The 24,163-nt window shown below is 41.0% G+C and overlaps 2 protein-coding genes across 9 annotated transcripts in view; one reads left to right on the top strand and one right to left on the bottom strand.

Moving 5' to 3' along the window:
* Positions 1–13,681, top strand: part of nup98 (nucleoporin 98 and 96 precursor) — a 138,020-nt gene extending 124,339 nt beyond the window's left edge. For all 5 annotated transcript variants that reach the window (XM_028595668.1, XM_028595669.1, XM_028595671.1 and 2 more), the window contains 10 exons: positions 1,024–1,295; positions 3,839–4,114; positions 4,819–4,976; positions 5,630–5,770; positions 7,560–7,705; positions 8,228–8,449; positions 9,364–9,605; positions 10,188–10,342; positions 11,376–11,487; positions 13,204–13,681. In XM_028595668.1, coding sequence (XP_028451469.1) covers positions 1,024–1,295; positions 3,839–4,114; positions 4,819–4,976; positions 5,630–5,770; positions 7,560–7,705; positions 8,228–8,449; positions 9,364–9,605; positions 10,188–10,342; positions 11,376–11,487; positions 13,204–13,403 — 1,924 coding nt within the window. In that variant the 3' untranslated portion in view covers positions 13,404–13,681. The remainder of the gene's footprint in view (positions 1–1,023; positions 1,296–3,838; positions 4,115–4,818; positions 4,977–5,629; positions 5,771–7,559; positions 7,706–8,227; positions 8,450–9,363; positions 9,606–10,187; positions 10,343–11,375; positions 11,488–13,203) is intronic.
* A 3,880-nt stretch (positions 13,682–17,561) lies between these two features.
* Positions 17,562–23,726, bottom strand: LOC114566869 (uncharacterized). 4 transcript variants are annotated; one of them, XM_028595691.1, is made up of 9 exons: positions 23,636–23,726; positions 22,176–22,473; positions 21,092–21,154; positions 20,357–20,385; positions 20,136–20,225; positions 19,891–19,980; positions 18,688–18,801; positions 18,489–18,578; positions 17,562–18,217 (listed from the first exon to the last, which is right to left on the bottom strand). In XM_028595691.1, the coding sequence occupies exons 2-9, from the start codon at positions 22,471–22,473 to the stop codon at positions 17,966–17,968; spliced, it is 1,026 nt and encodes a 341-aa protein (XP_028451492.1). In that variant the 5' UTR covers positions 23,636–23,726; the 3' UTR covers positions 17,562–17,965. The 4 variants fall into 4 exon arrangements, with proteins under 4 accessions (XP_028451492.1, XP_028451494.1, XP_028451493.1 ...); XM_028595693.1 differs by having other exon boundaries at positions 18,712–18,801; XM_028595692.1 differs by having other exon boundaries at positions 20,136–20,222.
* Positions 23,727–24,163: the final 437 nt, after the last annotated feature.

Here is a 24,163-nt window from a genome sequence, read left to right as displayed (position 1 = left end):
CATTTTATATTTTTATTGACCCATGTATTTCTGAAATAACTTTTAATTTTTAACACATTCACCATGCATTGTTACATCCCTGCCATCTCTGTATAAAACATAAATCTTAAGCTACGTTCACACCGCAAGTCTTAATGCTTAATTCAGCTTTTTTTTTTTTTTTTTTGCTCAGATCTGAATTATTGTTTAGCTGTTCACATGACCTTTTTAAATGTGGCCTATATATCAGATTCCAGTGTGAACTGTTTGAGGTTTCGAACTGACCCGAATGCACAAAAGACTAATAATGACATCAGACGCAGCACGCTGTTGCACTGAAGTTAGGGAGGTTATGGAGGAAGTCAGCATTTCCGTAACAATGAGTAGGTGCTGAGGAGGAGAAGAAGAATAAAAAGAAAGAGAGACAAATTGGATATTAATTAGAGGTGTGAATCTTCACTGATCTCCCGATTCAATTACGATTATCTTGTCTTTGATTCGATACCACCATGCGTCAAATAAATGTTTCTACTAAAGCCATGTAGGATATAAAATTCATAGCTTTTCAAGCTTCAAAAACAAAACATTCTGCAGTGCTCTAATACTAAATAAACTGGATACATAAAACTACAGCAAACACACCAGAATATGTAAACAGAAAGGTTGTTAGGCCTACATTAAATTGTAAACGGAAATAATCGATTATGAGCCGGCCGATTATCGATGCAGCATCGTCCATGTCAACGATTCCACGCATCGATTATTTGATTAATTTCAACACCTCTAATATTACTGTCTGTGTCTCGGGCTGACTCCTGCCGGAGCATCATTGTGGCAAATGTCGATGTAGGTTGACGTAAAAGTCGCATCACATATCCCCCCTGGGTCTGATTCGGGACCACATACAGAAGTGGCCCAAATCTGATTTGAGTGTTCACACTACTTCTGAAGAAGTCTGAGTCAGATTTGGGCCACTTTTGCCTGCAGTCTGAACGTAGCCTAAGACACACCAAAGGAAACCATCTAGTGTGTCCTCTCTTCCAGGCTGATGGAAAGCTCCTATAAGGTTGTGTTGGAGCAGCTGGTGGGTCTGGGGCCTCCGGCTGTGAAGAGCCGACTGGAGGAAGAGGAGGAGGAAGAAGAGGAGAGCCAGGCGGTGCTGCAGCGCCCCCTGGAGATCTGTCTGAAGCACAGCATCGTCGACATCACCGACGCCTCCGCCTGCCCCCTGGTGCGGCCGCAGCCCGGCGTGGCGGCGCTGCACGAGTACGCCGAGTGGATCGTCGAGCTGGGCGACAAGCAGCGAGACACCGACCGTAAGTGAGGGAGCGTTCAGAGGGCGAGTCTTCACAGTAGGGCTGCCTCCTCTTAGTCGATTAGTCGACTAATTGGTCATTTTGGTCTTAGTCGACTAAGATTTCTTTAGTCGATTAGTCATTCTTTATGCTTATTCATGCTTAATTACTCAATTCCAAGAATCTTCTGAGCACATTTATGGTAAACACAAGATTTAAAGTGGTGCTTTTGCAGGATTAATTGTGGAGAAACTCAGTTCTACAGATGGTTCATTAACTACATTTATATTGTGCTTTTCTAGTCTTAACCACCTCTCAAAGAGCACAGCTCTGTCAATTAAATCAACTAATCGATCAGTCGACAAAATCCTATAAGTGTTAGTGGACTAAGAATTTCTTTAGTCGAGGACAGCCCTACTTCACAGATATACAAGTTTGAGAAATTATTTGGAGCTCTTACAAAATAGCTTAAAGTCCCCTTCAATGTCTAACCGTGACTATACAGACTTGTATCTCTTTTGTCACTAAAAATTCTTCTAGTGGTGCACGATATATCGGACGATATGGTCATTTTTTAACACATCGGTATCGGTTCGATGTCAAATTATATATAATTATATAAATATACATTTTTTCTTCTTCTGAAAATCTGATGACAGTCATATTTTGCACACAGGTAAAGGTGCCCAATATCACTCATTTTGGAAAATAAATCACAAAAGTAAAAAAAAAAAAAAAAAAAAATGCATTTCGGAAAATAGTTCATTTGATTATCATAAAAATGTGTTTTCTATACAGAGATATCGACATCGGTAAATATCAGTATCGGCCAAAACAGCAATATTAATATCGGTTATCGGTATCGGCCACAATTTTCACATCGGTGCATCACTAGATTCTTCTATTAAAGGGGAAGATGTGTGTGCAATTCCCTGAAATCTAAGATTTAAACGTCAGTTCTCTATACTCTGATAAAAGATAGTTTTGGTATTTTTAAACCTGGACCCTGTTTTCCAGAAACATTGGTGTCTAAGTGACTCATGGGTGGGAAAAAATCTTTGAAATTGTTCCAGTATTGAGAAGTGTCTGACTACATCATGGAACGGTTTTGCGTCCTGCTTAATGCTGGACCCATTTCAAAGATTGTTGTTCCTCTCAGTCATAGACACGAAAACATGGGAAAACAGGGTCCAGGTTGGGGGAATAAACAAAGTCACCCTTTATGTCTGAGTGACCTGGATTGTATATAGCTTAGATGCAATTTTACAAGAAACCCAAGCAAACATGCCAAAAATTTCCCGGGGCCCCATGTGAAATAATTCAGATTTAAAAATCCTGGCATCTCAATTTGCAGCATTCAGACATGATTCTGCCATTTCAATTTCAAATCCCTTTATTAATCCCCAGGGGACAATTAACTGACACAAAGAGCTCCACCACATACAATACATCATCAATAAAATAAATAAGTAAATGGTTATATATATATATATATATATATATATATATATATATATATATATATATATATATATATATATATATATATAAAAAGAAAAGAGAGGGGGATGGGATGAGTTCATCAGTTTATCAAGGTCAAGTTTATTTATAGAGCACATTTACAAGCAGTCACTCCTGCCCCAAAGTGCTGTACATATACTAATACAGCATAAAAAGCATACTAATTAGCCAAGAAGAAAAAGTAAAAACCCATTAAAAACATAGTATCCCCGAAATAATAATAATAATTATTATTATTAAAACACATAAAAAACATGATTACAAACCATATTAACAATGTCCAGCTCAGCTTGTGTTAAAAGCCATTTCAAAGAGATGAGTTTTTAAAAGTGATTTAAATGACTCAATAGAGCTAGCTGCTTTTAATATTGAGGGGATGAATATTCCAGAGCTTAGGACCTGCAACTGAAAAAGCTCTGTCCCCTCTGGTTTTCAGTCTGGGTCTGGGACAGTCCAAAAGAAGCTGGTCATTTGACCTAAGTGCTCTGACTGGGGTATGTAAAATCAACATATCAGCTAAATAGGATGGTGCCAATTTTGCCTTTTAATACCTCCATGCTCCACGCCCTGGTAGCTAGTTGTTCTGGGTGCTATTGTATAGTTCAATAACTGTTAATGTGTTACGTTAACATACCGGACACCTCCCGTATTCAGCGTATTGTTCTGTGTGCTATTGTGTAGTTGAATAACTCTTGTATTTATATTCTAAATAAATGCGACTTATAGTCCGGAGCGACTTATATATGTTTTTTTTTTCTCTTCATGACGCATTTTTTGACTGATGCGACTTATACTCCGGAGCGACTTATAGTCCGAAAAATACGGTAGTTGCAATTGGCGAACAGAAGACTGGTTGAGACCATGGTATAAAGAGTTGCAGTTTATGGGAGTTTAGGAGCTGGACAGCCCTGGGGACAAAGGTCCCCTTCCTCCTCTGGGTCTTAAAGCGGAGTCTGCGCCTTGATTCCTCTATATAGCCATTCATTTTCTCTCTCTCTCTCTCTCCCCCTCTGTTTCTCTCACCCCCCCCGTCCCCCCCCCAGCCGTCCTGGGTTACTGGGCCGAGGTCTGGACCTTGTGCGAGGCCTTGTGGGGCCGGCTGGGCCCCGCAGATCAGGAGCCAGACGTCGAGACGGCCAGCGAGTACGAGCAGCAGCTGGAGAGGAGGCGGACCTTCTCGGCCTGGCTGTCCCGCGGAGCCAGCTGCAGGGTGGAGGAGGAGGTGGCGTTGGCCGGGAAGGGTCGGCACACGGACGCCATCTTCAGCTACCTGACGGGAAACCGCATCAGTGAGGCGTGTCGACTGGCTCAGAAAGAAGGTGAGGATGTTTAAAACTCTGCAGAAGGACAGACGAGAGAGGGATTTATTTACTCCTTCAGGGTTTCCGCGGAGTTTTAAAAAAAAAAAGGAAATATTTCGTAGGGGTGGGAATCACCAGAGGCCTCACGATACGATATCCTCCCGATACTTATGTCACAATACGATATTATTGCGATTTTAAACATATTGCAATATTCTGCGATATATTGCAATGTATTTACCTTTTTTTCATCTTCAGATTTTTCCCAATTTCAAATGATGTTCCGAAAGGCCAATTTTGTCAACATCTGCTTTATCTAAAAAGATCCATTTCTCTGTTTGTTCATCTCACTTCAATTTTATTGCTGCAAAATGTGATTGTCAAGCAGACAAACTGACCAACACATATGTCATAAAAGATCAATACTTGGCGTCTGTATATCGATACGGTATTGCCACGAAAAATATCGCGATACTATGCTGTATTGATATTTCCCCCCACCCCTAATATTCAGTAGAGATCTAACTTTGTTAGAGGTTATAAAGCTGTCTGGGTAGAGATTTAATAAGCGTAATTTAGGGCTAAGGGGCTCATGAAATGTTTTAATATTGTCTGATTTAATGTTGATTTGGACCCCAGGAAGACTAGCTGGCCGTCTAGGCGTCAGCTAATAAACTTATAACTGAATTTGATTTTGCTAACCTGTAGCTGTTTGTCCCCAGGAGACCACCGTCTGTCCCTGCTGCTGTCTCAGGCCATGGGCTCTCAGTTCTGCCGGGACCTGCTGGCCCTTCAGGTTGCCGACTGGAACCGCATGCAGACCGACAGCTACCTGCCCGAGGAACGGCTGCGCATCTTCACGCTGCTCGCCGGGAAACCTGTACGCCATGTTTTTTGTTAATTTCCTGTTTGTCAAAGAACGCAGAGCCAAACCGGAAAAACTTTTGATGACATTTACTGGCAGGTTTATGCACTTGATCAATGTTAAGGCGTGTCACGATTTCAAATTGAAAAAAGTTTCAAAATGTCGATTTTGACTATCGAAACCAAAAGCAGGATCAGTGATTCACCTAGTAATCTTTTTTTTGCTTCTTTACTCCCGCCTACTTCCGCACTTCTCAAGGGAAAAACAGACACAGCGTAGCCTCCCGGCTGGTAGCATTAGGGATGCACCGAATCTAGGATTCGGATTCGGCCGAATATTGGGCTTTTTGACGGGGTTCGGTTTCTGCCGAACCTTAAAATATTTTCCCACCGAACCCTACGCTTGGACACTTAACATTTGTTGCTTTTTTCAAAGTTTTTATCAATAGTTTTTTCTTCAAATGCTATAAAATTGACTAAAACACCCAAATTCAATGAAAGTAGTGAACTGATTATTTATTTAACTTGTTAAGAGCGTTGTAGGGGACCATCCATGTTATTATATTTTGACTTTGTTTGGAAAAAAAAAAAAAAACTGATTTCTCTTGTAGAAACTTCTTTTAGAGTCTGTAGTTTGACGCTGATGGCGTTTCCCGTCCTTGCCTGCAGGTGTGGCAGTCGTCTGACTCGGTCGTGAACGTGTGCTCTGAGTTGGACTGGAAGCGCTGCGTCGCTGTCCACCTCTGGTTCATGTTGCCTCCAACCGCCTCCGTGGCCGACGCCCTTGCCAGATACGAAGCCGCCTTCCAGGTAAGCTGCTACTTCTCAGTCTGTTTACCCGCCAGTAAATCTCCCCCCACTGGATGACTCTCGTCTGAAGGGTTGAAGATGGGTGACGTTCCCTCTTTTGTGTTTAGCCTAGTGACGTCACTGCTGCTACGTCTGTTTTACTCGCAGCGGTTTATTCAGAATCAGAAATGGGGTTTATTGCCCCAGTAAGTTACCCTAAATGGGCTTTATTGCCATAGTAAGTTACCCTACGTGGGTTTATTTCCGCAGTAAGTTACCCTAAATGGGGTTTATTGCCGCAGTAAGTTACCCTACGTGGGTTTATTGTCCCAGTAAGTTACCCTACGTGGGTTTATTGTCCCAGTAAGTTACCCTAAATGGGGTTTATTGCCACAGTAAGTTACCCTACGTGGGTTGATTGTCCCAGTAAGTTACCCTACGTGGTTTATTGATCTAGTAAGTTACCCTACGTGGGTTTATTGCCACAGTAAGTTACCCTACGTGGGTTTATTGCCACAGTAAGTTACCCTACGTGGGTTTATTGTCCCAGTAAGTTACCCTACGTGGGTTTATTGTCCCAGTAAGTTACCCTAAATGGGGTTTATTGTCCCAGTAAGTTACCCTACGTGGTTTATTGTCCCAGTAAGTTACCTTACGTGGGTTTATTGTCCCAGTAAGTTACCCTACGTGGGTTTATTGTCCCAGTAAGTTACCCTACGTGGGTTTATTGTCCCAGTAAGTTACCCTACGTGGGTTTATTGTCCCAGTAAGTTACCCTAAATGGGGTTTATTGCCACAGTAAGTTACCCTACGTGGGTTGATTGTCCCAGTAAGTTACCCTACGTGGGTTGATTGTCCCAGTAAGTTACCCTACGTGGGTTTATTGTCCCAGTAAGTTACCCTAAATGGGGTTTATTGCCACAGTAAGTTACCCTACGTGGGTTGATTGTCCCAGTAAGTTACCCTACGTGGTTTATTGATCTAGTAAGTTACCCTACGTGGGTTTATTGCCACAGTAAGTTACCCTACGTGGGTTTATTGCCACAGTAAGTTACCCTACGTGGGTTTATTGTCCCAGTAAGTTACCCTAAATGGGGTTTATTGCCACAGTAAGTTACCCTACGTGGGTTTATTGTCACATGGGTTTATTGTCCCAGTAAGTTACCCTAAATGGGGTTTATTGTCCCAGTAAGTTACCCTAAATGGGGTTTATTGCCACAGTAAGTTACCCTACGTGGTTTATTGATCTAGTAAGTTGCCCTACGTGAGTTTATTGCCACAGTAAGTTACCCTACGTGAGTTTATTGCCACAGTAAGTTACCCTACGTGGGTTTATTGTCCCAGTAAGTTACCCTACGTGGTTTATTGATCTAGTAAGTTGCCCTACGTGGGTTTATTGTCCCAGTAAGTTACCCTACGTGGGTTTATTGTCCCAGTAAGTTACCCTACGTGGGTTTATTGTCCCAGTAAGTTGACCTACGTGGGTTTATTGTCCCAGTAAGTTACCCTACGTGGGTTTATTGTCCCAGTAAGTTGCCCTACGTGGGTTTATTTAACATATTAAACATTAATAAGAAATAAACAATAAATACAGCAACAAATACATACAAAATGATTGTTTACATTAGAAGGCTGAATGGGTTGAGTGCAGAATTCAACATATAAATCTATATATATATAATTCTTTTCACTTTGTCCTTTTGGCTGTTACAAGCCTTCAGTCTACAGATGTTGTCACATCACACAGAAAGACTCGAGTGACCGTCCTGCTCCACTGATCATCGTTGATGTGGTTGTTTGTGTCCTGCAGGGCTCGTGTGAGGCGGGGAAGTACGCCTGCGCCCCCCTCCCTCCGTACCTGGAGGCGATGCAGCCGGACATGGAGGATGAGGAGGAGGAGTCTAAACGGCCGCTGCACGACCTCTGCTTCCACCTGCTCAAACTCTACAGTGACAGGTAAATCAGACACACCTGTCAGTGGTGGTCCTGATGTAACAAAAACAGTATTACGCTGTTGTAAACTGTAGTGTGTGTGCGTGCATACTCCTGTTTATGAATAATTTACTGTATATTATATATTTTTTTATAGTTTATTAGGATTTATGTATGTCAATGTTGTTTTTAATGGCAGCTTTGTATTTTTTCAAGATTTATTTTGGGCAATTTAAGACTTTAATAGACAGGACAGCTGAAGACATGAAAGGGGAGAGACGGGGAGGAATAACATGCACCAAAGGGCTGCAGGTTGGAGTCGAACCCGCGGCCGCTGCGTTGTGGAGTAAACCTCTGTATATGTGCGCTTTCTCTACCAACTGAGCTATCTGGGCACCCGCATCTTTGTGTTTTGTCAAAAAAAAAAATCTGAAAGAATCATTTTTAAGAGGCTGAAAAGGACTACCTGAGAGATTTGAAGGTGTAAAATCAGCAGCATTTTCCTTTTTTAATGCTCCAGTTGTGTCTTTGTGTGCCGTCCTGCAGACACTACAGCCTCCAGCAGCTGTTGGACCCCCTGACGGTGACCTGGGAGCGCCTGGATTACCGCCTGAGCTGGCACCTGTGGGGCGTCCTGCAGGCGCTGCACTACAGCCACCTGAGTGCCTCGCGGCAGGGACTCCTCCACGCCAGCTACGCCGCTCAGCTGGAGAGCGCCGGCCTCTGGGACATGGCAGTCTTCATCCTGCTGCACATCCCCGACCACACGTACGTTACAGCTCATCTTCTTTATTTACAAACACTCAAACAGATCCGGGAGGTCATTAACCTTTTGTTGTCTTCTCGACGTTTTTGGAGCTTTTCCCGACTTTTTTTTTTTTTTTTTTGTCACTCCTTCAATGTTCTTTTATATTTAAAAAAATTCAAATGCTATGAAATTGAATAAAACTCGTGAAGAACTTTGTAGGGAACCAACCACGTTATTTGGTTGAAAGAAAACCCAAATTTCTGATATAGAAACCTTTTGAAAATGGGTCAAATTTGACCGGAGGACGACAGGAGAGTTAAAGGGAGTTTGTTCTAGGGCTGCCCCCTCTTGAGTCGATTAGTCAACTAATATTTCTCCGTCATTTTTTATGCTTTTTTTTTTTTTCACGCTGAATGATTTATTTCCAAGAAACTTCTAAACACATCTCTGCTTACACAAACACAAGATTTTGAAAGTGGTGCTTTTGCATGATTCTTTGTCGAGAAACTCAGTTCAGACCCGAGATTCACGACGAAACGAGAGAAGCAGATGCATCAAAAACTGTCCTGTCCTGTTAGGAGTGACTCCCAGATACTGTCCTGTACACTGTCCTTAGACTCCCATGACTGTCCAGGGAAAATCAGACACTGTCCTTAGACTCCCATGACTGTCCCTGTCCTGTGACTCCCAGACACTGTCCTGTGACTCCCATGACTGTCCCGGGACACTCCTCAGGACACTACTAACAGGACAGGACAGTTTTTGCTGCCGCCGCTGCTGCGAAACTAGTTGAAACTTGCAGCTACTTGCAAGACGGTGTATCATCTCTGTACAGCAACAACTCTCTGTACTTCTGTTCCAACTTTTGACTTTTCAGGCTTTTTTTTCTTCTTAGCTGGATATCATTTGATATAATTCCTGTGTCTGTGTTCAGTCAGCGGGAGCGAGCGGTGAGGGAGATGCTGACCCTCCACTGCCCCCTGCAGGAGACGGACGAGTCGGTCCGAAGGGAGCGCTTCCTGACGGAGAAGCTGCTGATCCCAGAGCAGTGGATCCACGAGGCCAAAGCCACCCGAGCTCGCCGCGAAAGCGACAGACACCAAGAGGCTCTGCACCTGTACCGGGCCAGATACTGGAGCCAGTGTCATCGGCTGCTCATCCAACACCTGGCCTCAGGTCAGGAAAATACTTTGAAATGGATCAGTTTAAACTGGCTTTAACACAGTGTTCGAACCTCTAATCTAATTCTATTTTCTCCAACAAAAACAGATTAATCAGAATTATAAAAATGGTCTATCAAATTAAAGAAAAGATTTAAATAAAGTGAACAATCCGTAACATAAAATATGTGCATAATATTCAGCAGTCAAATATTCAAACTTATTGTTACATTATTTTATTGTAATTTATTTGAATTGTCCAAATCAGTGCTGAAACTGTCTGATTTGTAAAAATAAATAATTCCTGTCAGCGTTCTTATCAGTCCCTCCAGAAAAACAGCAGATTTTGCAAGTTCCCGCAATTCATCGCATAAAATTGCATGAATATCCCGCATATTCCATCGCATTTTTTAAGAAAATGATCAAGGATTTTTGCCCGCAACAATCCCAAAAAAACTCATTTTTCTGCAAGGACTGGTCTAATAAAAGAAAGGCCCAAATATAAACACTGAACAAGCTGTGAAAAGTGTTGTCTTGGGGTAGTAGGCTTTGCATTTTAAAGTTATTAAACTACACAAATGTCTTGTCCCTCCCGTAGACTGCATCATCAACGACAACCACGACTACCTGTTGGAGTTCCTGGAGGGGCTGGCGGTGCCTGAACACAGCGCCACCATCCAGGACTGGGACACTGCCGGGAGGGTTTACCTGGACTACATCCGGGTAGTAAAGACTCTGCAGGACATACAGCAGGTACTGACGCTCACATGTGTCACTTTATTTTCAAATGTTTTTATGTTCAATATGGATTTGTTGCCATGTTGCAAAATGATGAACATAAACCTGAAATGAGACTCATCGCAGGCTAACATGTTGGGTCAACACTTCCCGTAGCTTTTAAAGTAAAGGTTTTGATGCCAACAATAGGGTTGGGTATCAATTGTTTTTTTTTCCGATACCGGTGCTAAAACGATACTTTTAAAACGGTGCCTGAACCGATACTTTTTAAAACGATTAAAAAAAATAAGTATATATTTTAAAAAGAAAAGAGCACAAGAATGGCTTGTTTATTACTGAAATTTAAATGCTTTATTAAAAATGTAATAACTCATAACAATAACTTATTTCACCAGTACATTGCTGGTAAACGCCAAAAACAACCACTAGATGGGAAAAGGGTATTTTACCATAACTTTGAATGCACCACGAGTCTGGTGAGTTTCAAGTGTACGCACCGTCTGTTTTATTTTTCCGACAACAGCTGCAGTCAGTACGTCTTGGTGTTTGAATCCTCTACAGTGAAATACTGTCACACCGTTTAACATTAGCTGTCAGCATTTTAACCGTGTTTAATCCAGCTGCTAGTTAACGGTAGGCTAACCTTACCTGCTGCCAAGTGTATTATGTTAACTAGCGCCACGTGCAGCGATGCAAACCGATGCATCAGAGGGCAGCTCAGGCATTTCAGTAGCACAGAAATGAGGCACCGAAATCTGCGTTACTATTCGGTCTGGTAGATACCGGTTGTTAAGGCACCGGTGCCATATAAGCACGGAGTTTCAGTACCCAACCCTAACCAAGAATGGCTGTTATTGTGAAATAGATGCAGGGAGAGTTAAGTGGTAATCACTCTGGGTTAAAGAGCGATTAAAGCCTTGTTTCCACCAAGCAGTCAGGTTCAGTTTGTGACAGTTATTTTGCAGGGGGGGGGTTTTGTGTAGAAGTTAAAAGAAGCCTACAAATACTAAAGTATAAGTACCTGAAAATTGTGTTTGTGTTCATGCAGATGGAAAACGCTGGTTACGAGTTGGAGCGTCTCTACACCGACGTGACGTCTCTGTGCAGCAGAATCGAGCTCCTGCCCTGCCGCACCGCCAGAGACCGCCTCGCCCAATCAGGTAAGAGAGCAGCTGTTTAAACCAGTGACAAAATGTCCTCCAACCGAAAACAGCAGAAGCTGGATTCACTGACAAACCGGTTCTCTGATTGGCTGAAGTTAGATGAAGGTGAGGATCAGATTTAAGACTTGAGGCTAGACGGAGAGAGTGAACTTCATCTAAACGGTGTGAGATTAAAATATCTGGTACAGTGAGTTTATCGGACTCCAGACAGGAAGGTTTTCTGGTGACGCTTCGCTTTTTGATTGTTGTGGCTGCATGAACAAACGTTACAGGCGAGCGGAAGCTGCAATCACTTGAACCTAAGTAACTTAGAAAGGGGGGGATCCTAAAACCCACAGTGCCCTCAATTTGTGTCAAACATCACACCCCTTCTTCTTGTCATAAGAAGGTGAAATGTGAAAACATAGACATGATATCATATCCATCCAGAATAAACCTCCTTAAAGGACAATTCCGGCGCAAAATGGACCTAGAGGGGTTAATAACATAAGTGTACCGTTCTCTGGGACATGTTTTCATGCTAATCTAATGCGTCTGTAGCTTTAAACAAGCTAGCGCAAACCGGTGATTAGCTGCTAACGCTAGCTTTCGGGGCGGAAGGTAAATCTCTATTTCTACACCACTAACAAGGCTCAAAATAGCACCACACTTCCACGGTAGCATCACGAGGGTCCCTACATGTACACCGAAGCACTGAGAACTTTTTAAGTGTACAGAAAGTTTATTAAAAAGCCATCTTGGAAAACAGTCATGACCATTTGAACCACGAACGCTTTGCTTGAGCTATGTTACTGGTTGCACAGCGTTCGTCAGGGAACGTTCGACTCGGCACACGTTATTAACCCCTAGGTTCATTTTGTGCCGGAATTGTCCTTTAATCAACTTAAAATCTGAGAAAAATAAGGCTGCAGATGTTGTTTTTAACTTTTCTTGAGTTTCAAATTAATCCACAGATAGTTGGATATTTTTTTTTTTTCTAAAGTTTTCCAGCTTTTCTATTCCACTTACACATATATATGTAAACTACACTTGGTGGCTCAGGCTGCCCAGTACCTTCAAAACAAAAGCACTAACAGGTACTCAAAGTAACTACAATAAAGACACTGATGTCATAATAAAACAGCTTATACAGCTGTACAATTCAAACAAAACAGCAACAAAATACTTAACGACATTTTTAACTATATAACAAAACGAGGAATAGCTCCAAAAATAACAACTGTTTTCATGTTTCACCATCAATATTTCAAACCAAGGCACCGCAGATGGAGATATAATAATAACTTGGACTTATATAGCCCCTTTCATGGTACCCAAGGTCACATAACACCTTGGGGGGAATTAGTTTATTAATGAAAGGGAGAGAGATTGTGTTGAGAGTAGTTGCTCTCAAAAGGTGTCTCAAAGTGATTGCTGAAGCCAGAGAGGGATTCTTCAGACAGAATCGAGTTCAGGAACTCATCTCAACAGGAAAGGATCGTGCAGGAGAAGAGTTTGGATTGAGACGTACTGCCTCGCAGCGTCGTCGTCGTCTTGTTTTCAGATCGTAGTGAAAGAGAAGTCTCATGAAGCTGAAGTTCAGGTAGGAGGGTGAAGTCAGCTGCTGTTTGCTGAGAGTGGAAACCTAACCAAGCCGCACCTCCCTCCCTCCCTCCCTCCCTCCCTCCCTCCCTCCCTCCCTCCCTCCCTCCCTTCCTCCCTTCCTCCCTCCAGAAATGGCGAAGCGTGTGGCGAACATCCTGCGGGTTGTGCTGAGTCTGCAGCAGGGCGACGGAGCCTCCGACTCCCTCAGCATCCCGCTCACCCAGATGGCGCCGCACATCACCCGCCTGCCGATGCCGGAGGACTACGCGCTGGAGGAGCTGCGAGGCCTCACGCAGTCATACCTGCGACAGCTCATCGTCAGCCAATGAGGGAACAGAAAGCAGAAAAGCGCAGACGTGCACATCCGATGAATAAAAAGAAAAGGTGTTGAAATTTCAGCCGCTCAAACATCATGAAATTCTGACGCAGAACGTTTTGTTTTGTTTTTTTTTCGAAAGAAAAAAGGAGCAAAAAAACCGAACTTGAAGGCGTTTTTTTCTGAAGACGAGAACATTTTTGATTCTGGAGTTTATTGACTTCAGATTTGGAGGCACAAAATCTCCGATACTTCATTCCTCATCGTGTGTGTGTGTGTGTGTGTGTGTGTGTGTGTGTGTGTGTGTGTGTGTGTGTGTGTGTGTCTGTGTGTGTGTGTGTGTGTGTGTGTGTGTGTGTGTGTTCATTGCTTCCTGGGAGAACTTTAAAAGATAAACAACCGTAAGTGACACGAAATTACTCTGAATTTAAACCAACACACAGTCAGGTTCTGTTTTTATCTATGGATGCACCGAATCCAGATTTTTGGGGTTCGGCCGAATACCGAATCCTCCTCCCATCCTCAGTCCATGAACCCAGTAAACACATGAATGAAGTAAACAGGGACTGTCCTTTCTTTGCTGTACCTGAAGTTGCTGCATTCTGGCTGCTGTCTGGAGATTCCTTCGTGCACAACTCGTATTCTTCCAGATGTTTCAGACCAGATGTTGTAACAGCGGCCATGTTGTGTATAGTTTAGGGTCCTCGCCACCACCGGACCAATCAGCATTGAACAGATTGAACATGTAGCTGGACTTGAATGGCCTTCTTTTGACTGAAAGTGCTGCCAAACAACAACTTTTCTGCTCACCAGATCCATGTCCACTTCCTCATAGCCTACTGCATTGAACGCTCCACCTACGTAAACACCTTCCCGTAATCAACGGTGCCGTCACTACGGAGACCAGCGTAGCGCGCCGAGTGCAAGCGTAGGTTTCAGTTTGGTGGGAAAAAATTCTAAGGTTCAGCGGAAACCAGAACCCCCGTCAAAAAGCCCAATATTCAGCCGAATCCTGGATTTGGTGCATCCCTGATAATAGTTGTAGTCGTAGCTAAAACGTGCAGAATTTATTATCCCTTTTGTTGGAGTGTTTCACGAGTAAAAGTTACACACGGAGTCATTTCCAAGTTCTGTTATTGTTTATATTTTAAAATTCTCCACGGGAAAAAAAAACATGTTTTTCTCTTAAACGGAGGTTCTTCCTCGCCATGTTTGAATAGTGTCTTGTAACGGCACTACACATGTGCGAGTGAGCGTGTAAATGTAACTCGTTTCAGTTACTCGTTTGACCTCCTGACCCCCCCCCCCCCAAAGAAAAGTGCCGTGTTATTGATGAGCTCTGACAAACAAAATCAACGAAACAATCTCTTGATTTCTGACGTTATATATTTTTTTCATTCAAAGATTTGCTTTTATTATACAAGTACATAAGAACAGCCGTTAGCTTAGCGTAAAGTGTGACCGTAGCATCTGTTCATCTGTCGATATGTGAATAAAGACGATTATCTTAATATTAAAGACGAGCGGTGATGTCGTGCAAACGAGTTTCGATGTGCACAGACTTTTGTTTTGGAGACGACTCGGAGGAAAGCTACAACATGCTAAGTGTTAAATGCTTACTGGTCTATTTTTGTAGATTTCTTGTTTTCGGTTTGAATGTCAATCGGACGTGTGTGCGCACGTAACAAAACAAGTTTCTTTTCTTTTTTATTTTATATTAGCACTTCATTACATTACAGTTTGGTTGTCAGATTTTCTCAAAGTGAAGAGTTTCCTTCCAAAAACGAGCTGCCAACCAGAGATTTATCTGCATGTAATTATATAAATATTGTATATTTTTGGAAAATCCAACAGGGAGTATCAGGTCATTTTTATTCTCCACCTTTAATTATTAATACATTGGATGCAAAGGGTTTTAGAATGAAACTCTTCACTTATCTTTGAATTGGTCTTTTCTTTTTGTAGATTAAATGTCAGTTTTTCAAGAATATTTTTCTTTTTTTTTTTTTTTGCAGTTTCTCAACAAGTGTGATGCTCTGTATGATGTCTGTTTGTTCTCCTGTTAAGCAGAAACTGTGTGTGTGTGTGTGTAGTTTATATGGATGGATACTGCTTTGTGTGTGTGCGTGCATGTTTCCTGATTTTGTTGATAATATTTTTTAATAAAGTCAAGTAGAAATAAACTGTTTTTTTTTTTTCGTGTTATTTACTAGCCTAGGTAAACCCTGACGAACTTCCGGCAAATTTGAGATTTGCTCTGCAAGTCAGTCTGGCCAAGAGCCCATTCAGGCCCATTTACAATTTTTCCAAATCGAGGCACCAATCTCAATCATTGAGGAGGGCTCTACACCAATCACAACCGAGGCGGGCTCTGCACCAATCACAACCGTTGAGGCGGGCTTTACACCTATCACAACCGTACAACTGAGAAGGGTCTGGTATCAACCAAGCTAGTTATTTTTTGGATCTTTGGATAATTTTTTTTCTATTTACAATATGGGGCTTCACAATATGAGGAAAATATGCGATAATGTTGAATATCGCCATAACAATATTATTTGCAATAAATAGAAATTAAGGGGGTTCTCAGTTTCTAATGCTTTCAGTATTCTGCTAAAAAATGAGTTTAAAACAAATGAAGGGAAATCATCTCCAACTTTCTTTTATTGAACATTGAATTGGATATAAAAGGCAGAACTAAAAACTGTGACGGTTGCATTTTACAATGCAGTTTTCTGCAGATATTTTCTTTCAACCAACACAAAAAAAGGTTGTTTTTTTTTTGCGATATGCTGCGCCTTTCATTATGCGTTTGTTGCGCCAGTTGATATCACGATAAAAAAATTGTGCAGCCCTGCTACAATATGTAAGTTAAGACTATAGTCCACAAGCTCAACAAGTAACAACTTTCTGAAGCACTGAACCATTATCAAGTAATTGTGCTGGGCGCCCGGGTGGCTCGGTTGGTTGGAGCGTGCACCCATATATAGAGGTTTACTCCTCGACACAGCGGGCCGCGGGTTCAACTCTGACCTGCAGCCCTTTGCTGCGTGTCGTTTCCCCTTATCTCTTCCCTTACACGTCTAAGCTGTCCCTTCTAAATGAAGGCCTAAAATGCCCCCAAAAGAAATCTTAAAAGTATTTGTGCTGAACATAGTTCATTGTGTTGAAAACTTGCCAGTGGTGACATCTGCTGGGCAACGGAAAGATTACAACTAAAATGGAACTGAATCAAAAAGCTCTCACTGTTTCTATACATGATATTTAGTTTGTATCGTTTCACAAATAATGGGACCTTTTGAGGAACTAAATTTAAAACCTGGGGTTCTAGGAACTATCCGGTCAGTTTGCAGGACTGACCATCGCTATGTGGCTGAAATAAAACTTTTTGTCCATGATTTAATTCCTTTGAATCCATAGTTCCTGCAACTTTGTAGTAAAAAAAGAAATGCTCCCAAATATAAATACAATTAATATAAGAGAAGCCTTTATTGTCTCTTATAGGAGAAATAGATCTTGGGCATTCGAGAGAAATGAAATGGCAACACATTGCGCATAACACACAATAACATACAGTTAACCTACATTAGAGCCCGACCGATAAATGATTGAGGCCGATATCGATACAAATATTTGGTGATTTAAAAATCCGATATTCCGTTTTATCCGCTGATATATATTTTTATAAAATCCAGAAACTCGTAACAAATAATAAACAGATTTCCCTAACATTAGTTATTTTTAGTTATTTATGAGTCCTCACTAAAATAATGTTTGTAATGTTTCATTCTCACTACAGAACATCAGAATATATTAAAGTTCTGATAAATAAAATACAAACTTAAGATATGAAACAAAGTCCTTGGGAAAAATGGATCCTCCGTTTTTATTTTAGTTTTTAAATATTCATTTATTGGCCATTATAAATGCCGATACTGATAGTTTGGAAAATGCCTAATATCGGCCCATCGATATATTGGTCTGGCTCTAACCTACATAGAACGTGATCATACATTCTCTCATCTGATGCTTCTATGAACATCTACTAAACCTCACACAATCCCCCCTACCTTTCCTCACAATGACAGAAGACATCCCACAACCATCCTCCCCGTCGTACCAACTCTGTTGAAGGACAAGCTTCGATTGAAAAAGGCCTCGACACTCAGGAGTGTGTTAACCGCCATAAGGGGCTCTTTTTATTAATAGAAAAAGAAAAAGAACAGACACTCGTACAGCCAACCAGCCACTGGAGCACCGGGAGTATCCCACCGCTGACACAGAAAACACAAACCAACACTTTCACTAAAAGCGCCACCCTAATTTAACACACAGGTGGGCTCCCTGTACAACAACCAGAGTACAGTAAGTAAAAAGCATATCCCTTCTACAGAAATGCATCTTTTTTTATATATTTTTGGCTTTATCGCCTTTATTAGTACAACTGAAGATTGATAGGAAAGCAGGGAGAACGAGAGAGGGGATGGCATGCAGAAAAGGGCTGCAGCGTAAGGATTACAGCCTCTGTATATAGGGGTGCATACTCTACCAAGTGAGCTACCAAGCACCCCTTTTTCACATGGTTTTAATGTCTGTGATTTTATTTCCTTGTAATGTTGCTTCTGCTGTGAGGGGCATTAGATAGCGGAGTCTCCTTTCAAAATCATCTTCCACTTTGAGGCCAAATGTGTTTGCCAGAAGACGAGTTGTCACATAAACCGTCTGCATCCGGTCGTTGAACTCTACCTCAAGGTGAGTGTTCGTCTTATTGGTCATTTTGATTTCCATTATTTTAATCATTCCAGTCTGGACAGCAGCACTTGAAGCCTGAATAAAAGACAGATTGAAATTCATAGTAAATGTTCAGGTTATCATAGAATATTTGTCTATAGTTTTAGTTTTATGGATATTAAATTCAAATGTTTTTGCGTTGGTTAATTAGTATGTAGTTTCTTTGCTTTTATGAATGAATTAATTGAACTTTGAATTGTCTCTTTCTACTAATTTACTAAACAACAAACATCACTGATTTGAGAGGAAAATCAAACATTTTAGACGGATGTTAGCATCAGTAGAACAGAGTTGTCTCTGCTGCTACCTTGGAGGTTTTGGAGGATTCGGCTGTTTTCAACAACAAATCTTGCTTCTCTGTCTTCTTTTTGGGCTTCACGGCTTCAACAGGATCCATCTGAACAAACATAACCATCATGAAGGTAGGGTGGTTGTTGTTTTAGGGCCCTTTCACACCCTCAAAAACAGTTCCTCAACAGAGGGGTTTTGTATTAGAAAATTGACACCTCAGGTGAAACAGATGCAGCTACCATGAAGGTTTTGGAGATTTCAGATGGTTTCAGGGATGAATTTTGCTTCTCTGTTTTCTTTTTGGGCTTCACAGCTCCAACAGGATCCATCTGAACAAATCACACAGATTTAGAAACACCATTAGAAAGAATTCCTTGAAGTCATTTTTACAAGTTAAATAACAGATAATTATCTGTTGATTGTCTACGCAACATATTGTCGTAGAGGACGAGACGTAGGGGATAATGACTGGAACGTAGGTATGTCGTTTAGAGTTCTTTAGTGCGCTCAAATTATAGTATCAAATCATAACGAGTTAACTCGAGACACTTGGCAGATAGAGAAGGTCTAGACCACACTCTATAATTTACAAAGACCCAACAATTCCAGTAGTTCCCATAAGAGCAAACATTTAGCGCGACAGTGGTGAGGAAAACTTCCTTTTAGGAGAAACCTCGGACAGACCCAGGCTCTTGGTGGGGGGTTGTCTGCTGGTGTAGTTCAGACTTTTAGTGTGAAAAGGCACTTTAGACTGCATTGGTTTTAGCTCTGTACTTTGTGTAAACTGGCCAAAATGGCATCATGACTTTAAGTAAATATACATACCCGCTTTCTTAAGTCAAGTGGTGTGTTATATGTACGCATTTTGAGCTATCAGTGTGTATGTTTACGCTGTATACAGCAGACGTAAACATAAACGCCACTTGGTGTGTTATCGCAAGAAGAAACGCGGGTTGGGTTTAGGAAAAGAAGAAAGTGGGTTAGGGTTACGTAATGTAAGTCAATGGAGGCCAAACGGCGTTGATAAACACGCTAAAAAGCGAGTATTCATCTTGATAACACGCCAATAATGACATATCAATTGGTGTCTCATACATATGCCACTTCATGAGATCGGTCTGAACTGGCAGCTGATCTAAACGAAGTGAAAGGTATTTCCAAACAGGATTCTCCTGATGGGTCAAAACATGCGAAAAATATACTGTGATCAACAATGTACAGAATATACTCTGGAGACAATTATGTTCGAAAGCTCCTGTAAGATACAGTAAGTTATTTGGGACCTTCGGGTAAGTTGTCGCTCTTTTATAAAAAACTATTTCCAGTGCCAAGGATACTTTTAAAGCGCAAATATGTAATTCCAATAAGTTTTATTAAGTCTAAATAGTCTATATTAAATGATTAGTAATTTCTTTAACATTTATTGATGCTGAAGCTGATGCTTGAGGTTTCAGACATGAATCTTGCTTCTCGGTCTTCTTTTTGGGCTTCACGGCTTCAGGATCCATCTGAACAAACCACACGATTAAAACACTTTTAGAATTCCTGTATATGTTTAATAACCGATAAGTCTGATCTGTTGATTGTCTACGCAACGTATTGTACCATCACTGTAACGCTTGCTGTTTTATCACTTATTCGCTTATTTCAAAATGCATCTCACCTTCCCTTTTTTCTCATTTGTGCACTGAGCAGAACTCTGCACAACTTTCCCAGCTTGCGCTTTTATGCCAAGTTGACTGATGGTTTTCTTCTGATACAGAAGGAGAGAGTAAAAAAATAAATATACACATGTATAATTTACATATTTATACTGTAATAAAACATGTCTGAATACATCTGTTCACACCAGGGTATAGTATTATTAACTTTTGTCTTTCTCACCTGGTCAGGTTGGCAGCTCTTCAGTTGATCTTTAAAAGAAGAAACAAACATCAGTGTTGCACACCGTCGATGGTTTTGAGGTAAAACTTTTTTATGCTTTGAATATCAACCGACTGATCTCATGAAGTGGCGTATGTATAACACGGCAATCCGTATGCCATTATTGGCGTGTTATCAAGACGCATACTTGATTTTTAGCGTGTTTATGAACGCCGTTTGGCCTCCATTGACTTACATTTCCTGGCGATTGCGTGTGAATTGACGCTATAGCGAATAGTATGAAAGGGCGAAAATCCGCGTAGGGAGGTTGGTCGGGGTGGAGGATGGGTCAAACACAGGACTTTCACCCAGGAGACCGAGGATCAGGTCCCGCGTGTCACGTTTCCTTTGTGTCCCGCGTGTCACGTTTTCTAAACTCATCCGTCGCTTTCTTCTCGCGACAAAAATTTATGTTTACGTCCTCTGTATATAGCGTAGACATACACGCGGATAGCTCAAAATGTGTACAGATAACACGGCAATTTAGAAAGTGGCGTGTATGTTTACTCGAAGTCATGATGTCACGTTGGTATCAGTCATCTTGAACATGGTTTGCTTGGTGTAATTTGGTTACTATTCATTATGAAGCTCATCAGATTAACAGAGGTTTATCAGAGATACATCTGCCTATCTATCAAAGTGATTCTTTATGTTCGTCACCCAGTCATAATGTTTGATTTCCTTTAGTTGACCTACCAGCTGCACGTTTTTGCTTTTTGGCCACTGATCCGATGTCAATTGAAAGTTTTCTCGTCATCTCTGAAACAGACAGACAAGTAAACGAACACACAAATTGAAAATGATTCTCTTATTTAGTATTTTTCAGAAATAAGTGTACAGTGTAGTTCTGTGTGTTGCCATTTTTTAAAAATCTGGGCAGAGTACCGTATTTTTCGGACTATAAGTCTCTCCGGAGTATAAGTCGCATCAGTCAAAAAATGCGTCATGAAGAGAAAAAAACATATATAAGTCGCATTTATTTAGATTATAAATACAAGAGTTATTCAACTACACAATAGCACACAGAACAATACGCTGAATACGGGAGGTGTCCGGTATGTTACCGTAACACATTAACAGTTATTGAACTATACAATAGCACCCAGAACAACTAGCTAGCAGGGCGTGGAGCATGGAGGTATTAAAAGGCGTGGAGACGAAGCTGCACCGTGAACGAGCCCCTCCCGACTCCTTCCTCCTCCTCTGGACATCTTTCAGCCCACGATTAGCCGATTAGCTTTCTTTGTTTTCTTCATTGCAGTAAGAGTCACCTTTTCTCCAGTCTCCCTCATAAGTTTCTCCCTCATTTCAAACTCTCTTTCTGCTGCTCGATTACCGTTTTCGGGGCTGCATATTTTACTACCTGCAGTTTGTCTCTTTTCTTTCTCAGTTGTCTTTAGGAGCGTTCTAGTTGTCACAAGCCTAGAGCGCCCTCTCGTGGCTGTAGACGGTAATGTTTTCAGTATGAATTAACATGTAAAAACATGTTAAATTATATATATTTTGATATATAAGTCGCACCTGACTATAAGTCGCAGGACCAGCCAAAGTAGGAAAAAAAGTGCGACTTATAGTCCGGAAAATACGGTAAATAAATTTTTTTTTCGGCCACTACTGACAGTAGTGGGTTTTTAAAAATATCGGGGATGTGCAGGATGTCTCGTGTCGCGCTAATAATGACTTGACCTTCTATTATCGGCTCAGCTTGCATGGAACCTCGACCGAGTTGGTACCAAAAAAGTAGCAGCTGTATATCGATTACATAATCTTATCAACTTACCTTTTTTTCCTTGCCGTTGTTTCTTCAGTTTCTCCAAAAAGGGGCGCAGCAGCTCCTGGACTGCAGCGTCTTGCCTTGGTATATTCTTCATTATTTTATCTATTTCAGAGATGGACCCTTCTGTCCCGTAGTACTGAACAATTAAATCAGGGATATATTCTCTGGCCTTGCCAGTCTTCACTCCTTGAGGGATTTTGACCAGATTGAACAGCATTTTCCTGAATTCTGGCTCAGTCAGCTCCTCCAGGATGGAGCTCAGGGCTGTTTTCCACTTTGCCTCTAAAAGCTTCAATGACATCTGCCACACACAGAGAGACCAATGAACAAAAGTTTGTACATTAAAAACAGAAGCCTAGCAAAGAGGAAATCCTCAAACATCACACTTTACCAAATCCAAATAAAATGTATCATTTATTTAAGTTCTCATTCCTTCCTTTCCAGTCTGTCCTTTTGAAAGACGAAGAAAGAAACCCACATTATTCTAATATCCTTTTGCCAAAAATCAAACCACATTCATATTGAATTGTACAAGAAAAACCTTTAAACACGACAGAGGCATCTTGTTTGATTCCTATCAACATTCGCACTCCTGGGCTGTGCTTCGATTACTCCAGGATTACACTCATATAATTTCTGGCATCTTGCTTATACCGCTTAACACTTAATATAATGTAACCCTCCTTTTGTCCTCTGGTAAAATTTATCCGATTTTCAAAATGTTTCTATATCAGAAATGTGGGTTTCTTTCAAACTAATTTTAGAACAAAATAACGTGGATGGTTTCTATACGACACTCTACACAAGTTAAAGAAATTATCAGTTCACTACTTTAATTGAATTTGGGTGTTTTATTCAATGTAATAGCATGTAAAGATGATAAAATGATAATAGAACGTTGAAAAACATGGGAAAAATTGACAAAAAAACTTGGAGAAAAGTGACAAAAACATGGGAAAAGCTTTACAAAAAACAACAAAATATTGACAAAAGTGTCGAAAAAGACAACCAAAACAAGATTTTTTTTTTTTACATTTTGTCCAAGATAAACAAAAAGTTGCTTGTTGGTCGACGGGGAAGACAACACGAGGGTTAACACTTTACGAAAGGAGACGTTTTTATTATAGCCTAAAGCATCTATAAGTAAAGCCTGTTTAATTTTCAAATCTCCATATTTTTTCTTTTATCGACTATCTACAACTTACTGTCAGTTGTACACAAAGCAGAACAGTAACACACATAAACAGTGAGCCATGTGCTTATGTGTGATTATCAGCCTCTTTACTGGGCAGATGACTAGCTTTTGTGATTCATATCAGTCACAACAAAGAAACAAAAACAGACAGAACATGTTGCTAATCTCCTCAGACCTCTGTCCTTTGTTCAAACCACAAGTTTAGATTTAGAGAGAGATTATATTTTTTAAGAGAAATTAGCAACAAAGTCAATAAATAAACACTCACTTTGTCGTTTTCTTCAACCACCGACTGTTTTCTTCTTTGAATTCAAAAAGAGGAAGTGAAATGGGCTCTCAGTGGCGCGAAGACACGTTGTCTGAACTGGTTTGTGGCAGAAATCATGTTATTTGGCCGGCTCTCCAGCCAGTTTCAAACCCACAGTTCCCCCCCCCACCAGTGGCAGTGGTTTAGCCCACAAATAAAGCTGTACTTTCACTTCCATAAAAACAGTACTTTCACTTCCACGGTATGTTTTTTTGTGGTGTCAGTTGTTAAGCTTAATGAGCTTTCCAATGACACACCTATACCTCTCACTTTTAACTGCTTTTATTTTTTATTTTCCGTAAAACAACAAAAATATTTGTGTGAACATAAGAAGATTGAACAACTAAGACAAACTGAACAAGTTTCACAGACCTGGAGGAATCAATTAAATGTTAGTTTTCATTCCACGAAATAACTCCACGAAATTTGATATAGAACTGACGATGGATGTTTTGTAGAAGGGAAGACAAAGATTGTCAGCCTGCCGAG

The sequence above is a fragment of the Perca flavescens genome, chromosome 13 (assembly GCF_004354835.1).
Source record: "Perca flavescens isolate YP-PL-M2 chromosome 13, PFLA_1.0, whole genome shotgun sequence".
In the NCBI taxonomy this organism is placed as follows: Eukaryota; Metazoa; Chordata; class Actinopteri; order Perciformes; family Percidae; genus Perca; species Perca flavescens.
The sequence above is the reverse complement of the archived record's forward strand: the minus strand, read 5'-3'. Positions and strand labels throughout refer to the sequence as shown.

Excerpts from the sequence above, each read along its gene's own strand:
- LOC114566869 (XM_028595691.1), bottom strand. The coding sequence starts at position 22,473 with ATGTCATTGAAGCTTTTAGAGGCAAAGTGGAAAACAGCCCTGAGCTCC. Across the intron at positions 20,226-20,356 it reads AGAGCTGCCAACCTGACCAG|AAGAAAACCATCAGTCAACT; the intron begins GTGAGAAAGACA and ends CTTCTGTATCAG. Across the intron at positions 18,218-18,488 it reads AATCCTCCAAAACCTCCAAG|GCTTCAAGTGCTGCTGTCCA; the intron begins GTAGCAGCAGAG and ends TCTTTTATTCAG.